The sequence below is a fragment of the Capricornis sumatraensis genome, chromosome X (assembly GCF_032405125.1).
Source record: "Capricornis sumatraensis isolate serow.1 chromosome X, serow.2, whole genome shotgun sequence".
Taxonomy (NCBI): Eukaryota; Metazoa; Chordata; class Mammalia; order Artiodactyla; family Bovidae; genus Capricornis; species Capricornis sumatraensis.
The window spans coordinates 62,831,862-62,858,263 of NC_091092.1; the positions used below are offsets into that span (position 1 = coordinate 62,831,862).

Genomic DNA, 26,402 nt, shown 5'->3' on the forward strand with positions numbered 1-26,402 from the left:
TCACACGGTGGTGACCGAGAGCAGAGGGTTGTAGACCCGCTTGCCGTCAGCCGAACGCGTGCCATGGGCCAGCATCTCCTGGATGGTGATCCAGTTGTCCAGGATCTTCTTGTTTCGTTTCTTCATGGTCTTGCGGTGGCTCAGAGCGATGATGTTGAGCTCGGCCTTGCTGTCTCCGTTCTGCTGCTCCCGCAGGCACTCCAGCCGGCTCTGCATCATGAACTCGCGCCGCTTCCGCTGCTCCCGGGCCCGGATCAGGTGCTGCTTCCGCTCTTCCTTGCTCCAGTAGCGGCCCATCTTCATCTCGCTCACCGCATCATCATCGGTGGTCATGCCACTGCGCTCCTCGCGGATCTTCAGGGCCCGGGCTTTCAGGAGGCGGTCGCGCACCGGTCGCTTGGCCACGTAGCGGGTCCCATCGCTGCGCACCTTGACCTTCCACTCCATGCGGGGCGCTTCGGGGGCCACAGCCGTGGCCCCCCCACCCACCCGGGGGCCGGCGGCCACACTCAAGGGGCCGGGGCCCAGATCTTCAAGGCCGCGTGGGGCAGCCAGCTGCAGGCAGCTGTGGTAGTGCTCGCCCTCCTGGCCTGGGCTGCGGTGGCGCCGCGACAGGTAGGGGCTGCCTTCAGGGCCCACACGCTCCAGGGCCACCCCTGTCTTGGGGCCATGGCGGATCCGCTCTTCAGCCGAGTGCTGTCTCCGGCCCACGTCGGGATCCCGGGAGAGGGATCGGAACTTGGCGGGGCTCCCCAGGGGAGGGGGGGCAGCGGCCTTGGGCTGGGCGACGCCAGGGGCTCCCGAGGGGGTCCGGTTGAGGTTGGAGTTGCCCGCCGCTGCGGCTGCCCGCCGCAGGGGGCTCTCAGGCAGGGGCTCGGCCAGTAGTGGGGTGCTGCGGCAGCTCTCACCCGTGTTGTAGGCGCTGGTGCTGTCCTTGTCTGACTTCTCCGGCAGCTCGGAGATGTCAGACAGCTCGTGCTTCTTGGGCTCACCAGCCGCCAGGTCGTACAGGCTCTCCTCCTCCAGCAGCCAGGCCTTCATGCAGCGCTCCCGCAGCTGCTGCATCTTCTGCGCCCGCAAGATGTTGCGGCACTTGAACTCCAGGTGCCGCAGCTCCTCCTCCAGCACTGCCAGCTCATGGCCGGCACTCTCGTTGCGGTTGACATCCAGGGCACCGTGGCTGGCTGCAGCCCGGGGGAAAGGCAGGCCCAGTGGGTTGCCATTCTCCAGGTGACATTTGATCTCCAACAGCTCACGGTAGCGCTCGTACTCCTCGTCCGTGAGGCCTGGCACGTCACCGCTGCCCAGCCCCGCGCCCTCGGCCAGCAAGGAGTCCATGCTAAAGTGGAAGTCACGGCTCTGTAGGGCATCCCCTTGCAGGCCAAATTTGCGCAAGGGCCCAGGTGTGTTGGCAGTGCTCAGGGGCTCGTCCCCCAGCAGGTCGTGCTCGGAGCTCTCCTCATTGCGGGTGCTCTCGTCTGTCCGGCCCACCCCACTGTCCAGCTCCTGGCTGTTGTGCAGACCTGGGCCCGCCTCGGGGGCCCCTTTTTCCTCTTCGTGTCCAAGCTGGGGCGGCAAGAGGAGTCCCGCTCAGTGAGGGCCCCATCGGGTGGGAGGGTGGGGTTGGGGGGGATGTCACCAGGGGGTGGGGGTTACAAGGGCTTCTTTAGGGTCTGCTCCATCTCCTACAGCCCCCCCAACCCCCTCCTCCTTCTGCCCTCCGGCACCCACCTCCCCACCCGGCCCCCCCTTCCTCACCTGCTGGGCCGGGGGGGATTTCAGCTTCCTCGCCCGCAGGTCGTCCTCATTCTCAGAGCCAAAGTCATCCAGGAAGTCGTCCCGGTCACTGTCTTTCCAGCGCTTTGCCAGCTGCAGAGACAGGCCTGTGCTGTCCCCATGGCCTCAAGGACCACCCCAGAGCCCCCCACTTTCATCAGAGGCCAGAGAGGGCAATGGGCCCTGGAATCACACCCCCCCACCCCCCATCAGTGCTAGAAAGCCTGAACCCAAACCCAGGGTCAGGGGCCCAGGACACCTGAGTGAGCACACACCCACCTGGCTCTCGGGCCGGGCCACCAGCAGAGAGATGTTGGTGTTCTCCTCCTGGCTTAGGATGGCCACCGCTTCCTCCCGATTCTGGACATCCACGCCGTTTATCTGCAGCAGGCCAGGGGCCATCAGTGGAGATCCCGGGGCTGGCTCAGGGGCAGGCCCCAGTGGAGCTACAGGGGTCCCCCTCCCCCAGAGCTGCAAAGCAAGTGCCCTGGGCCAGGACGGGCTCTTGGAGTCTGGCAAGATAGAGGCAAGTGGAAGATGCCATGGACAGAGACCGCCTGGCCCACCCAAGAGCACGTGTGCTCAGAGACACACGTGGAGTGGGAGACCTGCTCACGTCGGGGGCACAGAGGGACAGGCTAACAAGGGGCCTGCCATGCCAACAGGTCCCATGGGCATACAGGAGCCAGGGGCGTGGTTGTACAGCAGGGAGGTGAGTCCTAGCCTGGTTTCAGGCACGGGGGTGGGGGGTTGCCCAGCCTCAGGCTAGGCTCTGAGTGGGAGAGCCTGTCCCCCAACCTCACCTGGATGATACGGTCTCCCTCACGGATCCGGCCATCTTTGGCTGCAATGCTGTTGGGATTCACCTGCAAGGCACGAGCATCAACGGGGCCTTGGCCCCCTCCACTAAGGTGCCCATTTGGTAGGAAGGGGCAGTCTTGCCTCGGGGCAACCCCACAAGCGAACAGGGGGCTGACTTTCTGAGCACAGCAGACAGGTGAGGAGAAGGATCCCTGTGATTGCTGGGAAGGGCTCTTTCACTACAAGCCCGGGGCCTGTGGGGAGGACCAGCTGACTGCACACACACACGGAAGCCATGGGCTGCCCTGGCCTCACTGACCGGCAGCCTCCCTGTGGTGCTAAGGGGGCTCCTCCTGGGCAGCCTTAGAGCCCCAGGGGGCCCTGGGCCCTCCTGGGTGCTGCTGCACAGCGAGGCTGCTGCACAGGGAGGCTGTGTGGAGCCCTCAAGAAGACCCCTGCCCCTCCCAGCTTCATACCTCTCCCACGTAGATGCCCAGGTCCTCCTCCTCATCTGTGCGGTAGCAGACCATCAGGCCCAGCTTGTCCCGGTGGCTACTTTTATACAGCTCTACCTCCTGCAGTGGGGGATGAAGAAACAGACAATGAGAAGCCACGGGGGGGTCGGGGGGTGGGAGAGGGCAGCCTCAGCTCAGCCCTGACCCCAGGACTGTGTCACATCAGTCGGGCTCCCAAGGCTCTCTCTTACCATCCCAAACGGCACGCAGGTCCCGTGGTCTCCCCTACCCCAGGAAACACCCAGGACACACACACACAGAGGACACATGGGACTCATGGGATAGACACAGGCATGAAACACAGACTCAGCAACACAGACCAAGCAAGGGATCTCACGTGTGCCCTCCCCGACTCAGCCCAACTTGGCCCTTGGGCCCGAGTAAAAAGCCACGCACAGGACAGGACTGTGAGGTCTGGCCACCTGGGGGCAGCGCGAGCCAGGCCCGAGCTGGGCGGCCAACAGCTATCCCAGGGCTGGCCGCCCGTCTCACCTCGTACTCCAGCTCATCCATCCGGTCTGCCTCCTGCGGGCCGCCCTCCATGAACTCCGCTGGGTCATAATACTCATGACTGATGGGGGGGCTGCCCAGGAGAAGCGGGGCATCAGGTGGCAGCCCAGCTACCTCTTCCATACCCCTCCTCCTGTGCTACACGCACCCAGGCAGAGACCAGGAATATGTCTTGAACAGGATTGCGAGGTCGTCTGCACCGAGGACCCAGGCGTGCCTAAGCTCTCCTCACCCTGCCCTGGACCATCCTGTCCTGACCCCCAGCTCGATGCCTCTCACCATGCCAGTCAGCAGGCGCCCCTCTCATCTGGCATTGGACCCACTCACGCAGTGCCCCCAAGAGTTATCCAGGCCCTGGAGGATGGCTGGGCAGCGGAGCAGGACCCAGCCTCCATCCAGAGGCAGCCCTCCTGGCCCCGAGGCTAAGCCTGGCCACTGCCATCCCTGGGTCTGCCTCTCTGCAGAGGAGGGGACCACAGGACCACCTCCCTGCTGCCCGGAAGACTCTAGTGAGACGAGTCAGCGCTCACATGGTCATGAGCCATCAGGCCCGGAGGAGAAGCCCTTCTTCCAAGCGGGCCAAAGAATAAAGTCGAAGGGATGGAGGAAGCTGAAAGCAGGAAGAGGAATGGAACAGACAAAGATGCAAGAAGATTCGAGGGGTGATGCTGGCAGAGAAGAGAGAATGGAGGAGGAATAGCTGAGGACCCCAACCTTCTGGCAACAAGGTCCCAGGACAATCCTCCCATGGCCCTGGGGGTAGATACAATGGGGAGCCTGCGTGTCAGACCCCCCCGGGCCCAAAACCAGCTGGCCTCCAGCCAGAGGCTAGAAGCCCAGAGATTCCTGAGCCCTGGGGTGTAACAGTCAGTTCTGCAGGCCAAGGAGCCTGCTTTCTGCCATAGAGGGCACCCAGTCGGGGTTTCCCCGCCATGCCCAGAGCTGCAACAACATAGCAGCTCTGGGTAGCCTGGTATGGCCACCTGGGGTGGCGTGCCCTCTCTGGAGGCAGGGCCCGGGGCCCTCCTGAGGGCGACTCACAGCTCAGACGGGACGAACGGCTCCAGGATGACCATGGGCGGGGTGGGTGGGCGCAGCTTGCCCAGTGCCATAATATGCTCGAAGGTGATGTCCGTCTGAGTGCCACTGTCCACCAGCTGCAAGTCGTGGCAGGAGCCATCCCCCCGGAGGCGGGGACTGCGTCTCAGCACCTGGATCACCAGGGGCTCCTTGGAGGCACGCAGGGCCTCCAGGGTCTGCTCCTGAGACAGCTTGGAGAGCTCCTTCCCGTTCACCTGTGGCAGAGACATGCCCCGGTGAGGATGCGCCGGGGCCCTGCTGACCCCGGCCCCCTCCACCACCGCACTGAGCCATCTGGGGATGGCAGGGCCACACCTCGAGGGCTGGGGAGCCTCGCCTAGAGTCCTACTGGGCCACCCTCCTGCTCCTTCGAGCATCCGAGTTGGGAGGGAGACCTTGACTGCCTTCTGCAACAGAAGTCAGTCCACAAACGGGTTCAGATGCCAGGGCCATGAAGAGCAAAAAGGCTTGAAGAACTGGATCTCCATCCTCAAGGCAGCCAAGGCTTGCCACAGAGAAAAGGATGCCACACACCCGAGCCCAAGAGAGGGGCTGAGGAAGTTGCCCTGATAAGACCACGGTTTTCCCAGTCTTCAATTGTGACAGTGTTCCCCCAAGTTGGGCATCTCCAGGAATGAGGGTTTTCACCAAGATGGCCAGTATAGTTGCAAAATCGTGGTTTCAGGGCTGTCAAGAACAGCCCAGCCCCTGAGTGTCGTTCCAGGAAAGTACAGAGTCCTAAGGACCCCTGGACAGCCGGTGGCTCCTCTGAGTCATGGAACCCAGATAGTCATCTTGTAGCTACCTGGGTATGTCCTTTGTAGACAGCAATTTCAGGAAATTTTTCCCTCTCTCCCCAATCTTTCCATAGTCGGGAAAGATTTTTTAATCAGGTTCGTCTAATTATCAAATAAATAATTTTACTGTAGAACATTTGAAAAAGACTTAATCCTAAAGAAGAAAACAGAAATCACCCACCGTCTCAGGGATGTAAAAGCTGTGATTGTTGGCATATCTCCTCCTTGGTCATTTCCCACTTTGTGACTACAGGCAGCCTATGCATGGACCATCCACTCTGTGTTGGTTTGGTCTATAACTAGTGGTTCTCAATCAGAAAGAAGGTTGCAGAGACACCTTTTATTTGTACATTCTGTACCTATTATCTATGTATGTCTTTGTATAATCTAGGCGGCGATAGAGAACATTTCCAGAAGAGGAATTATTGGATCAAAGAGTATCAAGGAAACAGATATTAGTTGTAGAATGTGATCAGCACAGCCCTAGAGGATCAAGAGAGCCAGGGAGGTTGCAGTTATAAACGGAGGAGGGAAGGGAGGTGCGTGGGAGAAAAGGACCAGCTGCTGTGTATGTGAGGGGGTGTGTGAAGGCCGGTCTGGCTAAGGCTGGGGGCCAAGGGAATGGGCAGATTGGCCTTGAAGCCCTTAGCAGAACCAAAAGGGTCAGGGAATGTTTGAAGCATCCATTAATGCGCATCCAGTATCGACCTCTCAATGGTACAAGCGTACAACTAAATGAATTATCTTAAAAACAAAGGCCATGAATCCTCCAAACTCATGGCTTTCTAACTACTATATTTTCCAGTTATCTAGCCCCTTAGGGTTCCTTCAGTTTAGTGTGTCTGGAAGGACACACCACAGGATGGTGGGTGGCTGTGTGTCTCTTCCCAACCCAGAGATCGGTGATGCCGGGGTGGTGGTCATGGTGGGAATATTCATACCACGGAAATCGACAAACACTCCCAACCAGGGTTTTTCAGAACATTAACTGATGCCCCATTGCCCTTAAGTCCAGAAGGGGACGTGTGGAGCTGTTGTGCTCAGGATTTTCGGAAGGAGGCGTATTTCACATTTTCATGGTGTGCAGTGGGATGCTCAGGTGACGCTGAGAAACAAGGATGTACTTCTCCCTGGAAAAGGTACCCAGCCACAGCTTTGCTACAGAAACCGGGTCCAGGCAGTGGGAGGAGAGAGCTGGGTGGGCTGGGATGTCAAGAGAGGGATGGGCACACACACGCAGATCCAGGCCACCCCTGTGACAACCCTGCAGCCATCTGATCCTTGACCCATGTGGTACTGGGCAGAAGCAGAGCTCTGGGTGCAGAGGCTTAGAATTCTGGGGCTGCTCCTGCCACGAGTGCCTGGGGCGCCTTCAACCTCCTCTCCTCCTCAGCCATCCTGTTGAGCCCCCAGAGCTAATAAAGGGCAGGAACAGGGCAGGACAAGTAGGGCTACGGACAAGATGGCGACATTCAGGACAAGGATCAAAGGGGTATTCTGCACTTCTCATGCTCCCTCATCCTTCAGCCATGAAGAAGAGAAAGGTGTGTGCATGGGCCAAGCCACCATTCAAATGTCCCTGCTCCTGTCTGGACAGGTGTGAACCGAAGCCAGCCCATCAGAGTCCCCCACAAGGTAAGATCACAGTCTACACCCGCCAGAGGCACGCCCCACCTCCTTGGCTGGCTGCCACTGCTCCAAACCCACACCAAGCCAATTCGAAATGGACCCAAGTCCTAAATGGACTGAGCTTTAAAACTAGCTTGGACGAGTGAGAAAAGTGGTTTTATGGTGTTGACATAGAGAAGCCATTTTTTCTTTTTCTTTTGGCCAGGCCTCACGACCTGTGGAATGTTAGTTCCCTGACCAGGGATCAGACCAGGGACTGAATGTGGGCCATGGCAGCGAAAGTACCCAGGCCTAACCACCAGACAGCAAGGGAATCGCCTGAAAATAAAACATGGGCGAACAAGAATGGAAAAAGGTATCACTCTGACTGTGTTAAACTATAAGACTTCTGGATAACAAAAGACATCATAAATACAGTTAGGACAGGCACAGAACGGACACCAGATTATCCAGAATAAAGAACTCCTACAGAACAATGCCAACAAAAGTCCGTCTAGTCAAGGCTATGGTTTTTCCAGGAGTCGTGTATGGATGTGAGAGTCGGACTATAAAGAAAGCTGAGTGCCGAAGAATGGATGCTTTTGAACTGTGGTGTTGGAGAAGACTCTTGAGAGTCCCTTGGACTGCAAGATCCAAGCAGTCAATCCTAAAGGAAATCAGTCCTGAATATTCATTGGAAGGACTGATGTTGAAGCTGAAACTCCAAAACTTTGGCCACTTGATGCAAAGAGCTGACTCATTTGAAAAGACCCTGATGCTGAGGAAGATTGAAGGTGGGAGAAGGGGATGACAGAGGATGAGATGGTTAGATTGGTATCACTGACTTGACGGACATGAGTTTGGGTAAACTCCAGGAGCTGGTGATGGACAGGAAGGCCTGGCGTGCTATAGTCCATGGGATCACAGAGAGTCAGACATGACTGAGCGACTGGACTGAACTGAACTGAACTAAACAGGACACTGGAAAAATCCAGAACTCAATAGGGAAGCAGGGATTCTAGGAAAAGGGACCCTGAACCCTTTTGAGGAGGGTTGAGGAGATGCCCCTTCAGGACACTGGGATGTAAATACCAGAAAAAGTGCAGATCTGCCATTGGTAGAATGGATCCAAAAATGTGGTATATTTGTACATGTGGTTTGTGGCAATACACATGCTTATGAACATCACAGATAGGAGAAAATGTACCTCTGGGTGACAAACCTGAATCCCCCTGGACAGGGGAGGGGAGAGATGGGGTCAGGGATGGGAAGAACACTAAGACCCACAAGGCCCACCTCGAGGTTGGATGGCACTACACATGCAATACTCGAGAAACAATCCAGAACACATCCACGTGGATGGACAGCTGCCATCACCTATTAGGATGTGGAAGGGGTGAGACTTGGGGCGCAGAGGTTTCTGGCCCAGGTGTTGTGTCCTGGGTGAATCCTTTAGCCTCCCCCGTTTCCTCATCTGTCAGGTGGATGTCTCTTAATGCCTGTTTTCCAGGACCAGCCAAAAAGCACTCAGAGCAGAACGTGGCACGACTATCCATTCACCCAGACATGCCCACCACGGTTGGTATCTCCAGCTGGTGAGGGGCAGGGAACAGAGTATATATAGTAGGGGCTGGGGGTGTGTGGATGGTGGGTACCCCTGGGATGGGGGGAGAAGGTGGGGCTTTGGCTGAATTGGAGGGGATTCCGGGGTGGCAGCTGTGGACGGGGTGGAGATGGTCTTGGCACTCCAGCCAAGCTTTTTCATTTGCTGGGCCCCTGTGGCGCCTTCTCTCCCTCCAATGCCCTTCTTTCTTGCTTCACAGACACCTACATTCACTTAAGGCGAAATGCCCCGGTGTGTCCCTTCCAAGCCCAAGAGTCATGCCAGGCCTGGCAACCATCCCCTCCCAGGGAGAATGCCAAGCAGACGGTTTCAGGGTGACTCGCCTTTCATCAGGTTCTGGAGGCTACCCGTGGGCCTTGCCTCCCAGCATGGGATGTCAAAGGCTCAGGGTGCGTGTCAGCGGGCCCAAGGACCGATGGCACAACCCTGGCTGAGGAGAAGTGCTCCAAGTGGCCCTCAGCGCTGTACCCATGTCTGTCTCCCAGGCAGAGCTGGGGCACCCGGCTCCTGCTTAGACCCAGAAGCAATCCCCAGTTGGGGGCGCTCTGTGTGGGCCTGAGCTGTTTCACCCCCGAACACAAGATGGTTAACTTGCTGGAGGAATCTTGATAACTACAAAGAACCTTGCTAATGTTCATCATATCCTTTTATCCAGTATATTTCTTATAAATAATAGATCCTAAAATGATCAGAATTTATATTACATGAATGATAAGGATATTCAGAACAGAGCAGCATTCATTATTTTTTATATTGTGCGAAAATACAGCAAACGTCAAATTTACCATTTTAACCATTTCAAGTGTACAACTCAGTGGCATTTCATGCCTCTGAACGGTCATGTAACCGTCACATCGATTTAATTCCAGGACGTTTTCAGCCCCTAAAAGGAGACCCCCCTACCCATTCTCTCCAAATTCACCCCGCCCTGGCACTCACCAATCTTTCTTTCTTGCAACTGCCTCTAGACATTTCCTAAGTGGAATTCTAGAACACGTGGTCCAGTATGTCTGGCAGTTTTCCACAAAATGTTTTCTAGGTCCACCCATATGACAGCAGACATCAGTACTTCATTTCTTTTATGGGTAATATTGCAACCTGTTCCAGAAAACTGCACTAAGTGAATAAATCGGTCATCCCTCAACACACGTTGGTTTGTTTCTACATTTTGGCAATTGTGAATCACACTACGGTGAACATTTGTCTCCAAGGGTTCAAGACCCTGTTTTCAAATATTTGGGGCCATATGGTCATTCTATATTTAATGTATGGAGGTACCAGTATTATTTCTAATGCCAAAAACTTTACAGTAGTCTTCAGTACAAGTATCTGCCTCATGGAAATGTACAGCTGCCCTACCAGAGTTTTCTAACAAGCGTTTCTCAAAAAAGATACAAAATGACACATGAATTCTGATGACTATCATGTAAAATGTATGTTTAAGGTAAAAGACTGCAAAGTAATATATAGAAATATTGTTCCAGGGAAATGAAGATCTGAGAATTTGCTTTCTTCCCAACTTTATATACCATGGCTAAATTGTTTTTTGAAAAACTGTTTATGGACTTCAAAAAGATAGCATTGCTGGACAAGTCTCATAATAAACTATCAAGCACCTGCTGGGAGAGCTCAGTGTGAGCCCAGTTTCGAGAGCTGATGGGGTACAGGTGGGAAGGGAGGTATGAGCCCACAGGCGCATTGTAGTGCAAGTATGCAGCTTGGAGAGTGAACGGGGCTGTGAAAACTATTTGGAATGGGCGCGCCTGATATATATATTCATTGGTACCTGCGTCAGTATTATTACACAATCCTTTCTTTAAAGACTAGAAGGAAATTCATGAAAATGGAAGAATGTCAGCGTTGGGGCTTTCCTCATAGCTCAGTTGGTAAAGAATCTGCCTGCACTGCGGGAGACCTGGGTGTGATCCCTGGGTCGGGAAGATCCCCTGAAGAAGGGAAAGGCTACCCGCTCCAGTGTTCTTGGGCTTCCCTGGTGGCTCAGCTGGTAAAGAATCTGCCTGCAAGGTGGGAGACCTGGGTTGGATCCCTGGGTTAGGAAGATCCCCAGGAGAAGGGAAAGGCTACCCATTCCAGTATTCTGGCCTGGAGAATTCCATGGACTGTACAGTCCATGGGGTCACAAAGAGTGGGACACAACTGAGCGACTCTCCCAGCAGTGGCTGGTTATCTCTGGAAGCTAGTATTTCTAGGTTACTTTCGTCCTTTGTTCTTTATAGCATTTTCTCCCGTAAACATTACTTGGCTACCTAGAGAAAACAGACAAGAACAATCTAGCCTGTGCCCTGCTCTGAGTTTTTTCCTGAGGCCCCAGGCCCCTGGGCAGCCCTGGCCCAGGGCAGGGGGAGGTGTGCAGCCTTTGTGCTCAGGCCCCTTGGGAGCAGTGGTGATGAAGTCATATCAGACTTCACATCCAGATCTGAGCTGGGGAAGCACAGGGGAGGCACGCTCTTGCCCAGGTGTCCCTAAAACAGAAGGGGCAGCTCCCAGGACCTTGGATCCCCTGAGTGGATCGCAGTGCCCACCCCAGGGAACACCAGGAAGCTGGTTCTGGAAAGCTTGAGAAGGGCCTTGTCATGGGGCTGTCAATTAGTCTCAGGCCTAGGGCAGGACTGAGCAGGCTCCCTCCCACCCTCCATTTATTTCCCCCATGTGCACCCCACCACCGGCTCCAGGGCTGCATTTGCAGAAGGGGTTTTCTGTGGGTGGCCAAGAAATGGGCCCTGAGCTCCCCCAGCCCCATGTCTGTGCCCCGGGGTGGGGGCACACTGACCCACGAGGCACCAGTCAGAGAGGGGGGAGAAGACAGCAGGCCCCCAAGTCTGCCTTCAGAGGGGGGCCCTGCCTACCCCAGCCCCTCAAAGTAAGCCAGACCCTGGGGTGGGACCCCTCTGACAACCGGAGGGCAGGTGCCTGTGGCAGCTGGGAAAGGGGTGAGGGTGGGAGGAATAGGGGAGAGGAGACGCAGTTGGCGTAAAGCTGGCGCAGGGACTGGCCCAACCCAAGCTCCAAAGGCTAAGTGGGAGGCAGTCATGGTGGGCAGGGGAATACCCTTCTAACAATCCAGGGAGTTGGGGAGATTAGCAAGGAAGGGGAGGTCCCCCCTCACCCCCCGGTTCAGGCATCAGAGGCTGAACCAGGGGAGAGAGTCTGGGTGCCTGGGTCACTGCCCACCGCTCCTGCACTGAGTGGGGCCCCAGGGGGTGAGGACAAGGATTCCAGGCACAAGGTCCTGCTGTGCTGTCTCCACAGGGCTTCTCCGGGAATCAGAGGGATTAGAAGGAGGGTGTAAGGGAGGGCATGAAGCTGCAGGAATGTCAATGGAGAACAGTGGATGTGGAAAACTCTCTAGAGCTGCCATACAATCCAGCGTAACCACAAGAATGGAAAACAGGCACCCTAACAAAAGCTTGTACACAAATGCTCATATCAGCACTATTTTTTTGTTTTTTGGCCTCGTGGCGCAGCTTGCGGGGATCTTAGTTCCATGACTAGGGATTGAACCTGGGCCCCAGCAGTGAAAGCGCTGAGTCCTAACCACTGGAATGCTAGGGAAATTCCCAGCAGCATTTTTCTAAATAGGCAGAATTTGGAAGCCTCCTCCATGTCCACCAGCAGATGGATAAGCATAATGCGGGAACATCCACCCGGCAGATCATTCCACCATATAAAGGAGCTAAGTCCTGATACATGCTAATAATACAACATGGATGAATACAGCCCGGCAGCCCAGCCAAGTGAGAGAAGGCAGGCACAGAAGGCCACATGCTGTATGATTCCAGAATAGGCAAACCCATCGGGACAGAAAGTCAAGGAGTGCAAAGAGAGAGTGGGGAGAGCCTGCATAATGGTAGGAAGTTCCCTTTGGGAGTGACCACCATGTTCTGGAACTAGGTGGTGGTGACAATGACACCACATTGAAAGTACTCAAATGTCACTAATGGGAAACTTTATGACATACATCGTTGCCCACAATAAAAAATTAAAACTGCTCCCTGAACCCACAGAGACCACAGGCACCCTCACGGAGATGCGGGTCACTGGAAAAGACACAGAGGTGGGGGAGAGGTAGGACTTGGGGAACTGGTTTTACTCAATGCAGATCATTTTTTAAAAAATAAGTTTTTTAATTTGTTAATTTTTGGCTGTGCTGGGTCTTTGTTGTTGTGAGGGCTTTTCTCCAGTTGCAGCAAGCCAGTGCTACTCTCGAATTGCCGTGCACAGGCTTCTCATTGAGGTGGCTTCTCTTGGCACATGGGCTCAGTTGCTGCACAGCATGTGGGATCTTCCCGGACCAGGGCTTGAACCACGACTCCTGCACTGGCAGGCAGATTCTTCACCACTGAGCCCCCAGGGAAGCCCCAATGCAAATCTTGATCTCTGCTTTGAAGTTCCTAAGACTTGCAGATATCCCCTACTCCACCTACATGCATCTCCAACCAAGCCACCAAACCAAGTGTCATATGACCATTGTTGTTGAATTCAAGTAGGGATTGACTGTTGACTTAAAATGCTGAAGTAAAGTCACTCAGTCATGTCCGATTCTTTGCGACCCCATGGACTGTAGCCTACCAGGCTCCTCTGTCCATGGGATTTTCCAGGCAAGAGTACTGGAGTGGATGGCCATTTCCTTCTCCAGGAGATCTTCCTGACTCAGGGATCGAACCCAGGTCTCCTGCATTGTAGGCAGACACTTTACCATCTGAGCTACCAGGGAAGTGTATAAATGCTGAGATGGAGGTATATAAGCCAGGGATTGAGTGTAGGCAGAGGTAAGAGGCCCAAGGAGGACCCAAAGGCACCTTGACATTGAGCAGTTGCAGAGAGAGATACAGAGCTTAGTCACCCAGAGAGAAGGAAAGTGAAGAAGGGAAGCTGGGCAAGACAGTGTACCAAGGAGGGGAGGTTGGATGGGATCAGGATGCAGAAGGACCCTCTAGGTTGGTTAAAAGAGGGCAGTCGGGGAGGGGGGCGCCCGGCCGGCCTGTATAGACTCAGCCTTTGGGAGCTTTTGCAGAGAATGGGGTGGAAGGGGCTTGAGGGTGTGGGAGAGCCCTAGGTTTGGTTTCTACCAGGACAGATGCATGAGAGCATTTGAATGCTTGTTGGGAAAGGTAGGTTCAGAAGACGAAAATTTTTTCAATGCCAAAAAAACAGTGAGGGACAGACCTGGAAAAGGTAGGGAGTATATGGGGGGGCGGGAATCGAGGGAAACACGTGGTGGGGGGCAGGGGGCAAGAGGGAGGCAAATGGCGGTGGAGCAGCAGAAGGGACATCGGTTTCCGGTGGGACATGGTGGGGATATGAGGGCAACGAGAGGACACAGGAGCAAGGGGTCAGGGAACAGCAACGCAGATAGCTCGGCGACGCAGTCGGGATCAAGCAGGGGCCTGATCAGCTAAGCCGGAGGCACTGCCCCACCCTCCGCCCGCGGCGAGGCGACGGCGGCCCGGGAGGGGGCGGGGCCGAGGCGGCAGAGGGCGGGGCCCGGGCGCGCTCGCCCCGCCCCCCGGGCACCGAGCCGCAGACAAAGAGCGCGCCGCTGCGGCGACGCGAGCGAGGCTGGGCCGCCCAGCCGGCCCGGTCCCCCGCGCTCAGGCCGGGTCTCTCCCGAGCTTCGCGGCCCGATCGACCGCCCCTACCCCTCCGGTCCCCCGCCCCCGCCCCCAGCCTTGGTGGATCTCCGGCCCGGCTCTAGGGGGCTGGGGGCTTCAGGTGGAAGGCCCTCAGCATCCGTCCCAGATGCTCTGATTTGAGAATCTCTGAGCCGGGCGAAGAGGGTAGTCAGAGAAAAGAGCCCTGGCCCGGATGACTGGGGGTCCCACAGGCCCCGCGGGCCCCTGGAAGGTCTGGGGAACGCCCCTTTCAGCCAGGGTCAGGAGAGGAGGAGGAGGTTGACGCCATAATTCGAGGGGCGCCCACGGCTGGATTGCCTGTCCCAACCCCATTCTGCAGATTAGGGAAACCGAGGCCAGGCAGAACAGAAACCAAAGTTAGCCTCTGCCCTGGCGCCCAGTCCCACCGGCTAGCTCAGCTCTGCTGTCGCCAGTGTCCAGGAACACCTTGGATGCAACTGGGTGTCTGGCTCCGCGGGACCCAGAAAGGAGATGCCCAGAGCAGTGCAGGCTCTTTTCAGGGGCCCAGAAAGAAGTCCTCATTCATGCCTTCCCATCTCTGGAGCTGGAAAATTGTCAACTCACAGGGCCATCAGCACATCTGTCCATGGCATCTGCCCAGGGACGTCTGCATGCCGCTTACTCAGATCCAACGCACCTGCTCCCTCCTGTCTCAACACACACATTCCCAAGCAAAAAGCTGCACCAAGCTTCCCCTCCTGGGAAATTGACACCCTAATGTGCTCAGGGATTGAACACTGACGCAATCATCTCTCCAATTACACTGTTAATGCTCTTATAACCTTCTTTTTTCCCCCAGATCCAGGACCCAATCAAGGATCACACACCTGGTTCTTAGTTCTCTGAAAGTGAAAGCGTTAGTCACTCAGTTCAGTTCAGTTCACTCAGTGTGTCTGACACTTTGAGATCCCATGGACTGCAATACACCAAGCCTCCCTGTCCATCACCAACGCTCAAACTCATGTCCATCAAGTCAGTGATGCCATCCAACCATCTCATCCTCTGTCATCCCTCTCCTCCTGCCTGCAATCTTCCCCAGCATCAGGGTCTTTTCCAATGAGTCAGGTCCTCACATCAGGTGGCCAAACTATTGGAGTTTCAGCTTCAGCATCAGTCCTTCCAATGAATATTCAGGGTTGATTTCCTTTACTGGTTTGATCTCCTTGCTGTCCAGTGAACTCGAGTCTTTTCCAGCACCACAGTTCAAAAGCACCAATTCTTCAGTGTCCTCAGCCTTCTTTATAGCATCAGTCCTTCCAATAAATATTCAGCACTGATTTCCTTTAGGATGGACTGGTTTGATCTCCTTGCAGTCCAAGGGACTCTCAAGAGTCTTCTCCAACACCACCGTTAAAAATCGTCTCTCACTGTTTTCCATTGTTTCCCCATCTATTTGCCATGAAGTGACGGGATCGATACGATGATTTTCATTTTTTGAATGTTGAGTTTTAAGCCAGCTTTTTCACTCACCTTTCACTTTCATCAAGAGGCTCTTTAGCTCTTTGCTTTCTGCCATAGGGTGGTGTCATCTGCATATCTGAGGTTATTGATATTTCTCCCGGCAATCTTGATTCCAGCTTGTGCTTCATCCAGCCCAGCATTTCTCATGATGAACTCTGCATGTTAAATAAGCAGAGTGACAATATACAGCCTTGTCATACTCCTTTCCCAATTTGGAACCAGTGCGTTGTTCCATCTCTGGTTCTAACTGTTCCTTCTTCACCTGCATACAGATTTCTCAGGAGGCAGGTAAGGTGGTCTGGTATTTCCATCTCTTGAAGAATTTTCCACAGTTTGTTGTGATCCACACAGTCAAAGGCTTTAGAGTAGTCAATGAAGCAGAAATAGATGCTTTTCTGGACCTCTCTTGGCTTTTCTATGATCCAACGGATGTTGGCAATTTGTTCTCTGGTTCCTCTGCCTTTTCTAAATCCAGCTGAACATCTGGAAGTTCATGGTTCAAATACTGTTGAGGCCTGGCTTGGAGAATTTTGAACATTACTTTGCTAATGTGTGAGACAAGTGCAATTGTGCAGTAGTTTGAACATTCTTTGACATTGCTTTTCTTTGGGATTGGAATGAACAATGGACTAGTTCTGTGGCCACTGCTGAGTGTTCCAAATTTGCTGGCATGTTGAGTGCAACACTTTCACAGCATCATCTTTTAGGATTTGAAATAGCTCAGCTAGAATTCCACCACCTCCATTAGCTTTGTTCTTAATGATGCTTCTTAAGGCCCACTTGACCTCTCACTCCAGGATGTCTGGCTCTAAGTGAGTGAAGTGAAGTTGCTCAGTCATGTCCAACTCTTTGCGACCCCATAGACTGCAGCATGCCAGGCTCCTCTGTCCGTGGGATTTTCCAGGCAATAGTACTGGAGTGGATTGCCATTTCCTTCTCCAGGGGATCTTCCCAACCCAGGGCTTGAACCCAGGTCTCCCGCATTGTAGACAGATGCTTTACCCTCTGAGCCACCAGGGAAGTCTGTAAGTGAGTGATCTCACCATTGTGGTTATCTGGGTCATTAAGATCTTTTTTGTATAGTTCTTCCATGTATTCTTGCCACCTCTTCTTAATATCTTCTGCTTCTATTAGGTCCTTCCCTCATAGCTCAGTTGGTAAAGAATCCGCCTGCAAGGCAGGAGACTGGTTCGATGCCAGGGTCAGGAAGATCTGCTGGAGAAGGGATAGGCTACCCACTCCAGCATTCTTGGGCTTCCCTTGTGGCTCAACTGGTAAAGAATCTGCCTGCAATGCAGGAGACCTGGGTTCAATCCCTGGGTTGGGACGACCCCTTAGAGAAGGGAAAGGCTACCCACTCCAGTATTCTGGCCTGAAGAATTCCATGGAGCCATGGAATTCCATATAGCCATGGGGTCACAAAGAGTCAGACACACTGAGCAACTTTCACTTTCCACTTTCTGTTAGGTCCATACCATGTCTATCTTTTATTGTGCCCATCTTTGCATGAAATTTTTCCTTGGTACCTCTAATTTTCATAGAGATTTCTAGTCTTTCCCATTCTATTGTTTTCCTCTATTTCTTTGCATTGATCACCAAGGAAGGCTTTCTTAGCTCTCCTTGCTATTCTTTGGAACTCTGCATTCAGGTGGATATATCTTTCCTTTTCTCCTTTGCCATTTGCTTCTCTTCTTTTCTCAGCTATTTGTAAGGCCTTCTCAGACAACCATTTTGCCTTTTTGCATTTCTTTTTCTTGGGGATGGTTTTGATCATTGCCTCCTGTACGTTACAAACCTCCGTCCATAGTTCTTCAGACACTCTGTCTATCAGATCTAATCCCTTGAATCTATTTGTCACTTCCTCTTCCACTGCTCAATTGTGTCTGACTCTTTGCCACCCCATGAACTGTAGCCCGTCAAGCTCCTCTGTCCATGGGATTTTCCAAACAAGAATACTGGGGCGGGTTGCCATGCCTTTCTTCAAGGGATTGTCCTGACCCAGTGATCAAACCCATGTCTCTTATGTCTCCTGCCCTGGCAGGTAGGTTCTTTTACCACTAGGGACACCTGGGAAGTCTCTTAGGTCTCCAGTCTCCTGTAATCTACAACAACCCATGCACTGAAAAATAACTTTCATGACACTGACCTCTTGGAAGAGTCCAGGGCACTGGCCTCATAGCAAGTCCCAGGGTCTAGATTCGCCTCCTTTCTTGCTGGTTAGATTCAGCTTAGGCCTTCTGAGGAGAGCGGCCACCCAGGGCAGGCTGTGTCCCTCCCCATGCAGTGTGAGGGAAGCTCAGTTTGATCACTCAGTCTCTCCCTAGTAAAGCTGCCTTCTCCCTTCCTAAAGCACAAGTCATCTGGGTGATATCTTGAGACCCAGGGACTCTTTTCCTCAACAACTTTCATCTCATGGTTTGACCACCCAAGGATGCTCCCCAGCTGGATCAGTTCAACTGGATGAATTGCACTGGTGGCTGCAAAATGCCTTCATTTGTTAGAATTCTAGCAGGGAAACAGCACTACATGCCAACATGTGACTGACCCAGTTGAGGCTGCCTGGACAAGCTATACCATCCACCCCTAAAACTCTACCCACCCTTTCTGCCCAGGGGCAGGATCGGAGAGAATGAAGCATGCAGGAAGCCTTCATCTCAACAGATCCTTTAGTATTGGGATGGTGTGTGTGTCTGGGTTCCCATGTGAGCTACCTGTGGGTTATTGGTAAGGATGTGGGTGACGTGAAGAGGCTCAGTTAGCTGCATGTAGCCTGGAAGAGCAGATTATGTCCCTTGGGGGCCCCACATGGACAATCATCCCTGGAAATTGATTTGATAGATATGAGCTGAGGCCTCCTCCCTTTTATTTGTAATAAACTCACTTGCTAGGTGATACTGATGGAATTTGTGGGTTCACGGATTGATCCAAAGTCCCGCTCGAGGTCCTCACTGCTCAGAGTGTAGGCTAAGACCAGCAGCACGGATATCCATCCCCTGGGAGCATGTGAGTAATCCCAGGCTCCACCCTGGACCTGCTGAAGCAGATTCTGCATTTTAACAAGGGCCTTAGGGTAGTCATGCTGGCCCAGAGCGCCCCTTTGAGGAACCGGAACTTGCAGGCACCTGGAAGGGATTCAGACCACAGGCAAGGGCTTCACAGGGTCTCTCCTCCCCCCAAGCCCTCCCCAAAGGGTGGATGGTACCCAGCCAGGGGCAAGCTGAAATCTGACCCAGCAGCCCTGAACCTCCTGCCTTTCCAGGGATGAGCAGGCCTCTCAGGCACCTCTCAAGCCCTGCCTGGAGAGAGGCTGGGAGTGAGGGATGCCCCACTGAAGCCATGATGGACAAGCAAAGCAAAGCACTTCCTAAGGTCATCCTTGGTTGTGTGCTCACAGCTTCCCAGGCACCCGTGGATGACAAAGGAAAACCTCCTCCCACCTACGTACCTCTGGGCTAACCTGGTTGGCCCAAAGGCAAAGGCCATGTCTTGCAGTAATCCAAATAATATTCTTCATAAAGACTGAAATATTCTTTTCATTCAAATGAAGCCTTCCTCAGTGATCAATGCAAAATGAAAATATTCCCTTTATTTCCAGCTCTGAACCCCAGCTTCTCGGTCTTTCTTCTTTTGGCATGGCTCATGTGCAGAAGGACTCTGTACCTCCATCTCAGTATCTGTCCAGTGCCTGATTCATCTCATTCATTCTACTTCACAACTCAAGGCCCGTCTGGTTTTGTACCCCACCCTGTGGGATCTTAGTTCCGGGACCAGGGACTCTGGTCTCGAACACACTGCCTTGGAAGGTGGAGTCTTAACTGCCGGGAGGGCCAGGTAAGTCCCTCCCCCTTCTTTCCTGTTAGGAAAACTCTCACAATAATATCAGACATTCTTCTGTCACTGGACATTGTGACAGGTCCATGAGGAAGGCCTTCTCCATCCACTTTCCACTCCTTAGTGTCTGATCAGATGTCCACAACCCCTTGCCCACCCAGATGAGATTCCAGGGGACCAAATGCCCTGCTGATTTCCCAATGGCAGTGATGCCAGGAGGCAGGCCCTCTGTATTCCCATGTGGCACATGTAGACGCTGAGGAACCGAGTCAGGGAGCCATTCAGTACCTCCACACATTGTATTCCCTGGACGGGGCCCTGAAGGAGAAGGTAAGAAAGACTTACTTGGCCCTACCAGGGGCCCCTGCTGAGCTAAGCGCTCCCAAGTGCTTTTGGTAAGAGAAGTGCTTTTGGTAAGTGTATGTGTTGTTGTTCAGTTGCTAAGTCGTGTCTGACTTTCGACCCTATGGACTGCAGCCTGTCAGGCTTGTCTGTCCTCTACTATCTCCTGGAGTTGGCTCAAACTCATGTTAAATTGAGTCAGTGATGCCATCCAGCCATCTCATCCTCTGCCGCCCCCTTCTCCTTTTGCCTTCTTGTTTTTAAAGCTTTACCGGAGTATAATTGCCATATGATCAGCTGCACGTATTTAGAGCATACAGTTTGAAAAGTTTTGATATCAGGGGTATGTGTACATCTGTAAAGTCATCGCCACAACCAACAGAGTGACCATCTCCATCATACCCAAAAGGGTCCTCCCACCCCTTCCACCATCCCTGCAAATACTGACCTGCCTGCCCCTCACCTGCTTTTTGTTTGTTTGTTTGTTTTTGAGGCCAGCTTGAAGCATCTCAGTCCCCTGACCAGGGACTGAACCTGGGCCACCGCAGTCAAAGCTCCAAATCCTAACCACTAGGCCTTCCCTCGGAAAAGGCAATGGCACCCCACTCCAGTACTCTTGCCTGGAAAATCCCATGGATGGAGGAGCCTGGTAGGCTGCAGTCCATGGGGTCGCACAGAGTCGGACACGACTGAAGCGACTTAGCAGCAGCAGCAGTAGCAGGTCTTCCCTACTGGCTGCAATGTATGAGACCCAGGTTCAATTCCTGGGTCAGGAAGATCCCCTGGAGAAGGAGATGGCAACCCACTCCCAGTATTCTTACCTGGAAGATTCCATGGACAGAAGACCTTGCCGGGGCTGCAGTCCATGGGGTGTCAAAGAGTCAGATACAACTGAGTGACGTAACACTTTCCCTTTCAGGCCACCAGGCGCCCCCCCCCCCCGCATTATCACCATCTGCTTTCTGTCACTATAGTTTGCCTTTCTAGAATTTTCTATCAATGGCTCAGACAGATGCAGGACAAGGGGTCATGGTGTCAGACAGAGAGAAGGACACAGGCCCAGCAAGCAGGGACACCAGGAATGGCTCTTGAAGGCGCTTTGGTGTCTCAGTGTACGGTGACCAGACTATCGTCCTTTCTACCCTTTGTGACCTGGCTTCTTCCTCTTCCTAACAACCTGCACGACCCAGCCCCCCACTAAGGGTCATTTCCAGATTTTCCAAGCTCTCCCTATGCCCCCAGGCCCCCAGCATCCACAGTTGGTTAAATATCATTGGAAGATAAGACTGAGACAACAGAAATGGGACTGGGGTTCTGACAGGCTGCACTTCTGACATACCTGTGATAGACCACATCAGAAGAACCCAGGGCCAGAAAAACCATTCAACAAAATCTAACAACCCTCCATGATAAAAACACTCAAACTAGGAATAGAAGGGAATTTCTTCCACCTGGTAAAGAACATCTATGACAAACCCGCAGCTAACTTCATACTCATGGGACAAAGACTGGAAGCCTCCCCACTTAGATCAGGAACAACGCAAGAATGCCCACTGGCCACTTCCATTCAACATTACACTGGAGGTGCTAGCCAGAGCAAGTAGGCAAGACAAAGAAAGGCAAGAGACGGGACTTCCTTGGCCATCCAGTGGTTAAGACTCATCCAGTGGTTAAGACTCGGTGCTTCCACTCCACAGGGTAGGGATTCGATCCCTAGTTGATCCAGGAACCGCAAGGCTCCACCAAAAAAAGAAATGAAAGGCATACAGATTGGAAAGGAAGGAAAGCTATCTCTACTTATATATAGGAAATCCTGAGGAATCCACTCAAAACAACTATTCCGGCTAATAAATGGGTTTAATAAGGTTGCAAGATACATGACCAATACAAAAAACTGAATTGTATTTCTATACAGTGGCAATAAGAAAAATGAAAAGGAAATTAAGAAAACAACTCTTACAATAACATCATAAAGAATAAAGTATTCAGGAATACATTTAACGAAAGTACAAAACATTGGCAAAAGTAATTGAAAACCTGGGGAATTCCCCAGTGGTCCAGTGGTTTGGACTCTGTGCTTTCACTGCCAAGGGCCCAGGTTCAATCCCTAGTCAGGGAACTAAGATTTCACAAGTGGGATAAAAAGACATCCCATGTTCATGGGTAATACTCCCCCAAATTCAATGTAATACTCAATACAATTTCAATATCTATTCAATGCAATATTCAATATGAATTCAACCCAATTCCTACAAAATCACAGCTGGCTTTTCAGAAAGTGACAAACTGATTCGAAAATTCATATGGAAATTCAGGTGACCCAGAACAGACACAACAATCTTGAAGAGTACAAAGTTGGAAGACCCACACTTTAAAATTTATTTACAAAGCTCTAGTAAAAGCTGTGGTGAAGGCATAAAGATAGACATTTCTCCAGAAAAGATAAGCAAATACTCAATAGTACAGGAAGGATACTCATCAGGAAATGCATTTGAAAAGCATTTAGCATAATAGGTTGGCTCTAATCTAAAACGTGTGTTGGAGAGGCTGTGAAGAAATTAGGATCCTCTTACACTGCTGGTGAGAATGTAAAATGTAAAATGATGTAGGCTTTGTGGAAAAGAGTTCAGCAGTTCTCAAAATAATAACCATAATTACCATATGATCCAGCAAATACATTTCTGGGTATTTACCAGAAAGAATTGCAAGCAGGGACTCAAACAGGTATTTGTACACTCATGTGCACAGGATGACTGTTCACACTAAACAAAAGGTGGCAATAAGTCAGATGTCCATCACTGGATGATGATAAATATTATGTGGTATATAGCCACACAATGGAATATTATTGAGTAATAAAAAGAAATTTCGAACCGAGAACATGCTACAATGTGGAAGAACCTTAAAAACATGATAAAAAAGCTGGACAACAAAAGATCAGGTATCATACAGTTCCTAAAATGAAACTGGTTCCATTGAAATGAAATGTCTGGAACAGGCAAGTCCATAAAGACAAGTAGACTAGTGGTTGCCAGAGCCTAGGAGCTACTGGCACGAATGGGGTCGTGACTGCTAATGGGTTTAATGTTTCTTTTTAAAGTGATGAAAATGGTCTGGAATTGGTGATGGTTGCACAATTCTGAATATACTAAAAACCACTCAACTGTACATGTTGCAAGGGTATGTGGATTATACATCAATATAGCTCTGTATGTGTGCATTTTTTTTTAAAATACCTGTGAATCATCTGGAGAAAAGGGTCTGAAATCAAGGCTAGAATAGAGAATTGAGACTTCTTAACCTGGGAGTCAGAGGCCTCTGGGGACCTAGGAAAGAGCCTCAGGGCATAAGGAAGCCACATGGCAAGTAGTGTAAGTGTCTGTGCGTGTCTGGGCTGCGCTGTGTCCTGGGAGGGTTCCTTATTTTGGTAAGATGCTGGGGCCACAGGAACGTATGGACAAGCCATGGAGAAGCATCTCTGAAACTGGGAAGCACCAGAATTTAAGTGGCGGGTAAGCAGAGGTCCTGGAAGCTGGTCTTCTGGACAAAAACTTTCTTCCCTCTGAAAAGAGGTTCAAGCCAGGAGAAGCTCCCTGATAGCTCATCTGGGATAGCTAATTGCTTTCCCTCCTCTCTAGATTTTTTACAATCCAAATTCTCTTTGATTTTCCTTTGAAAGGACAGTTTCTTTTCTAAAAAAATGCACCCATACTGTGTAACACAGGGCACTCCACTCTGTACTCTGTAATGATCTATATGGAAATAGAATCTAAAAAAGAGTAGATGTAAGTATAAATAATTCACTTTGCTGTACAGCAGAAACACAATAATATAAATCAACTATAGCGCAGTAAAAATTAAAAGATCAATGTAAAGATGTAAAAGGTAAAAATCAAACCACAACCAGTCTCCGATTCTGTCCAAACTTCTGTGGGAGCTTTAAAAGGGATCAACGTCCCCAGGGCCTGGTCGGTGAGGGCTGGCAAAGACTAGGAAAGGAAAAAGACCCATCTCCTGGGGGAGCTGGTCACTTAGGGCTTGGGGGTCTCCCTCCAGGAGAAAACCCTGGCCCAGGATTTCCCTGTCCAGGTTCACCTCAAGCCTTCCTCCAACAGGGAGCCTCCCTGAAGGCCGACCCAGCCAGACCTGAGGACACCCACTCCTGCCCTGCGGAATCCAGAAGATCACAGCAGCATCCTCTCCCAAGCTTGGCTGGCTCAACTCAGGCCTGCAGCGTGGGGCAGGTTGCCTTCCACTTTCCACACATCCCCATGGGGTTGGCCCTTAATGAAGTGCTACTACCATCAAGAGCCAACTCAAGAGCTTTGGATTTGCTTGCCGTTTGATTGCAAGAAAAGGCAACCGTGAAGATGGGATGGCATGGCCTCATCGACCCACCACCTACCCTCCCCCAACTTCCCTCCCCTCAGCCTTGGTGCAGACCACTGGGATTCCACAGGACCGACTGGTCTAGTGACCCCAACCTGGGTCATCCCCCAACCCGATTGCATGAGGAGGAAATAGAAATAACCAGACCAAAATTTCCAAACAGCTGGAAGGAGAGATGAAACCAAGCATGGGGCTGGGGTTGTGGGGTGGGGGGGCGACCCCTGGGATTCCACCCTACGGCCTCCTCTAGTGATCCCAACCTGGGTCATTCTCGAACCCGATCGCAGGAGGGGAAATGGTAATAGCCAAGCCAAGATTTCCAAACACCTGGAAGGACAGATGAAACTAACCACGGGGCTGTGTAGGGGGGAGGCGGGGCGGGTAGGGGGGCTGAAGCAGAAAGAAGGCGGAGAGCCACGAGCCGGGAAAGCAGAAGGCCTGCGCGTCCACAGAGACCGGCCTGGGACAGGCGGGGAGGAGCGCCACCAGGCTGGTCCGCGTCCGGCCCGCCGCCAGCTTCTACCCCGGTGGGCCCAAGGACCTACACTCCCACCACACACTCAGCGCTCCCGCGTCCTCCCCCGTCTCCCCCGCGCCACCGCCAATGCCTGCAGGTTCCCCGACTTTTCTAAGGAGACCGCCTTCTCCCAGCCAGCACCTCTTCGACCTGCACGTGCGCCCGGTCCGGACCAACAAACCCAGAGTAGAAACGTATACCTGGGTGCGCCCGGTCTGCCCCTGGGTCCAGATCCTCCCCCACCTCTGACCTTGAACTCCCTCCACAGAGCCCGGGGGACGTCTCAGACCAAGCCATCCAGGACACGTCTCTAGACGGTTCTCAGGGCTCACAGAGAAAAAGTACACACACACGGGGTGGCAGGAGTCTCCGCGCACACACAGACGGGGCACAAGCACGCACTCACGAAGTCACGCCACGCACAGGCAAAGGAGCACGGCTCCGGGTCCGAGAGCGCGACCTGGAGTCTCTCATCTCTCTGGGCGTCGAGCACTGCCCGGTCCACACCCCCACCCACCTCCCAAAGGCCCTGCGGGGCACAGGGCGGGCCGGGAACCGACGGCCGCGGGCTGCCCTTCTAGCAAACCCGGCGACGGCCGCTCACCCGAGGCCTCGAAGGCCTGGGAGCCCACCGTTGGCTTGGGCAGGGCCGGAGCGGAGAGGGGTTGCTGGGGGAGGTACCTGATCGCGCCGGCTGGGCGTCGGAGGGGTCCTGGGGCCCCGGTACCCCTGGCCCAAGGGGACCGCGATTTGCCCCCGCCTCCCGGCGCTCCGTGAGTGCCCACCTCCCTTCCCCAGCCCCGGGGCCAGCGGGGCCAGCGAGATCAGGGAAACACAGGCCGTTGCTATGCAACCCCCGTCCAGCGCCGGCGCCGGCGGCAACGCGTTGCCCGGCTCCGGGTTCTGGGGTGCTCGCGCAGAGGACCCGGGCTCAGCCCAACTTCCCGACCCGGACCGATTGGGATCCAGGGCTCGCCTCGCAATCAATCGAGCGCCTCAGGGATGCGTCCCATACCCCGATCTCCACACAGGGACTCCCATCCGCCCCCACATCTGTGCCTGGTTCCCACGGACACCAACACCCGCCGCCCCAGAGACGGAGGACGAAAATGCTTCCGAAACCTTCTCCACTCCGGGCCCTCCGGCCCCTCCATCGGGCCCTCCCCCCCAGGTGACGCCCCCCCGCCCCTCGCCCCAGCGGCCGGGCAGCCCTACCTGCAGCATCACTTTGTACTGCTCCTCCGGCTTCTGGACCACGCACATATTACATCCCATGGTGCCGGCCGCCGAGGGGAGGAGGCGGCCAAGGGAAAATGCCTTTCACTGACCCGATCGCGGGACCTCGGGCCCCGGGCCGGGGCCGGGCGCCATAGCCTAGCTCGGGGGCGGGCCGCCTAGCGGGGGAGGGGGGCACGCCCCCGGGGTGGGGGCAGCTCCACGCCCCTCCGGTTAACCCTTAGCTGTCCGCGGCCCGGCGCGGGCATGCTCCCTTGCACC

The 26,402-nt window shown here is 53.4% G+C and overlaps 1 protein-coding gene across 3 annotated transcripts; it reads right to left on the reverse strand.

Moving 5' to 3' along the window:
- On the reverse strand, positions 1 to 26,180 carry PDZD4 (PDZ domain containing 4). 3 transcript variants are annotated; one of them, XM_068962660.1, is made up of 8 exons: positions 26,121 to 26,180; positions 4,662 to 4,897; positions 3,585 to 3,675; positions 3,054 to 3,152; positions 2,580 to 2,642; positions 2,056 to 2,157; positions 1,759 to 1,869; positions 1 to 1,566 (listed from the first exon to the last, which is right to left on the reverse strand). In XM_068962660.1, exons 1-8 carry the CDS (start codon positions 26,178 to 26,180, stop codon positions 1 to 3), a joined length of 2,328 nt encoding a protein of 775 aa, XP_068818761.1. The 3 variants fall into 3 exon arrangements, with proteins under 3 accessions (XP_068818761.1, XP_068818760.1, XP_068818762.1); XM_068962659.1 differs by having other exon boundaries at positions 4,644 to 4,897; XM_068962661.1 differs by lacking the exons at positions 3,585 to 3,675; positions 4,662 to 4,897.
- Between the last annotated feature and the right edge of the window lie 222 nt (positions 26,181 to 26,402).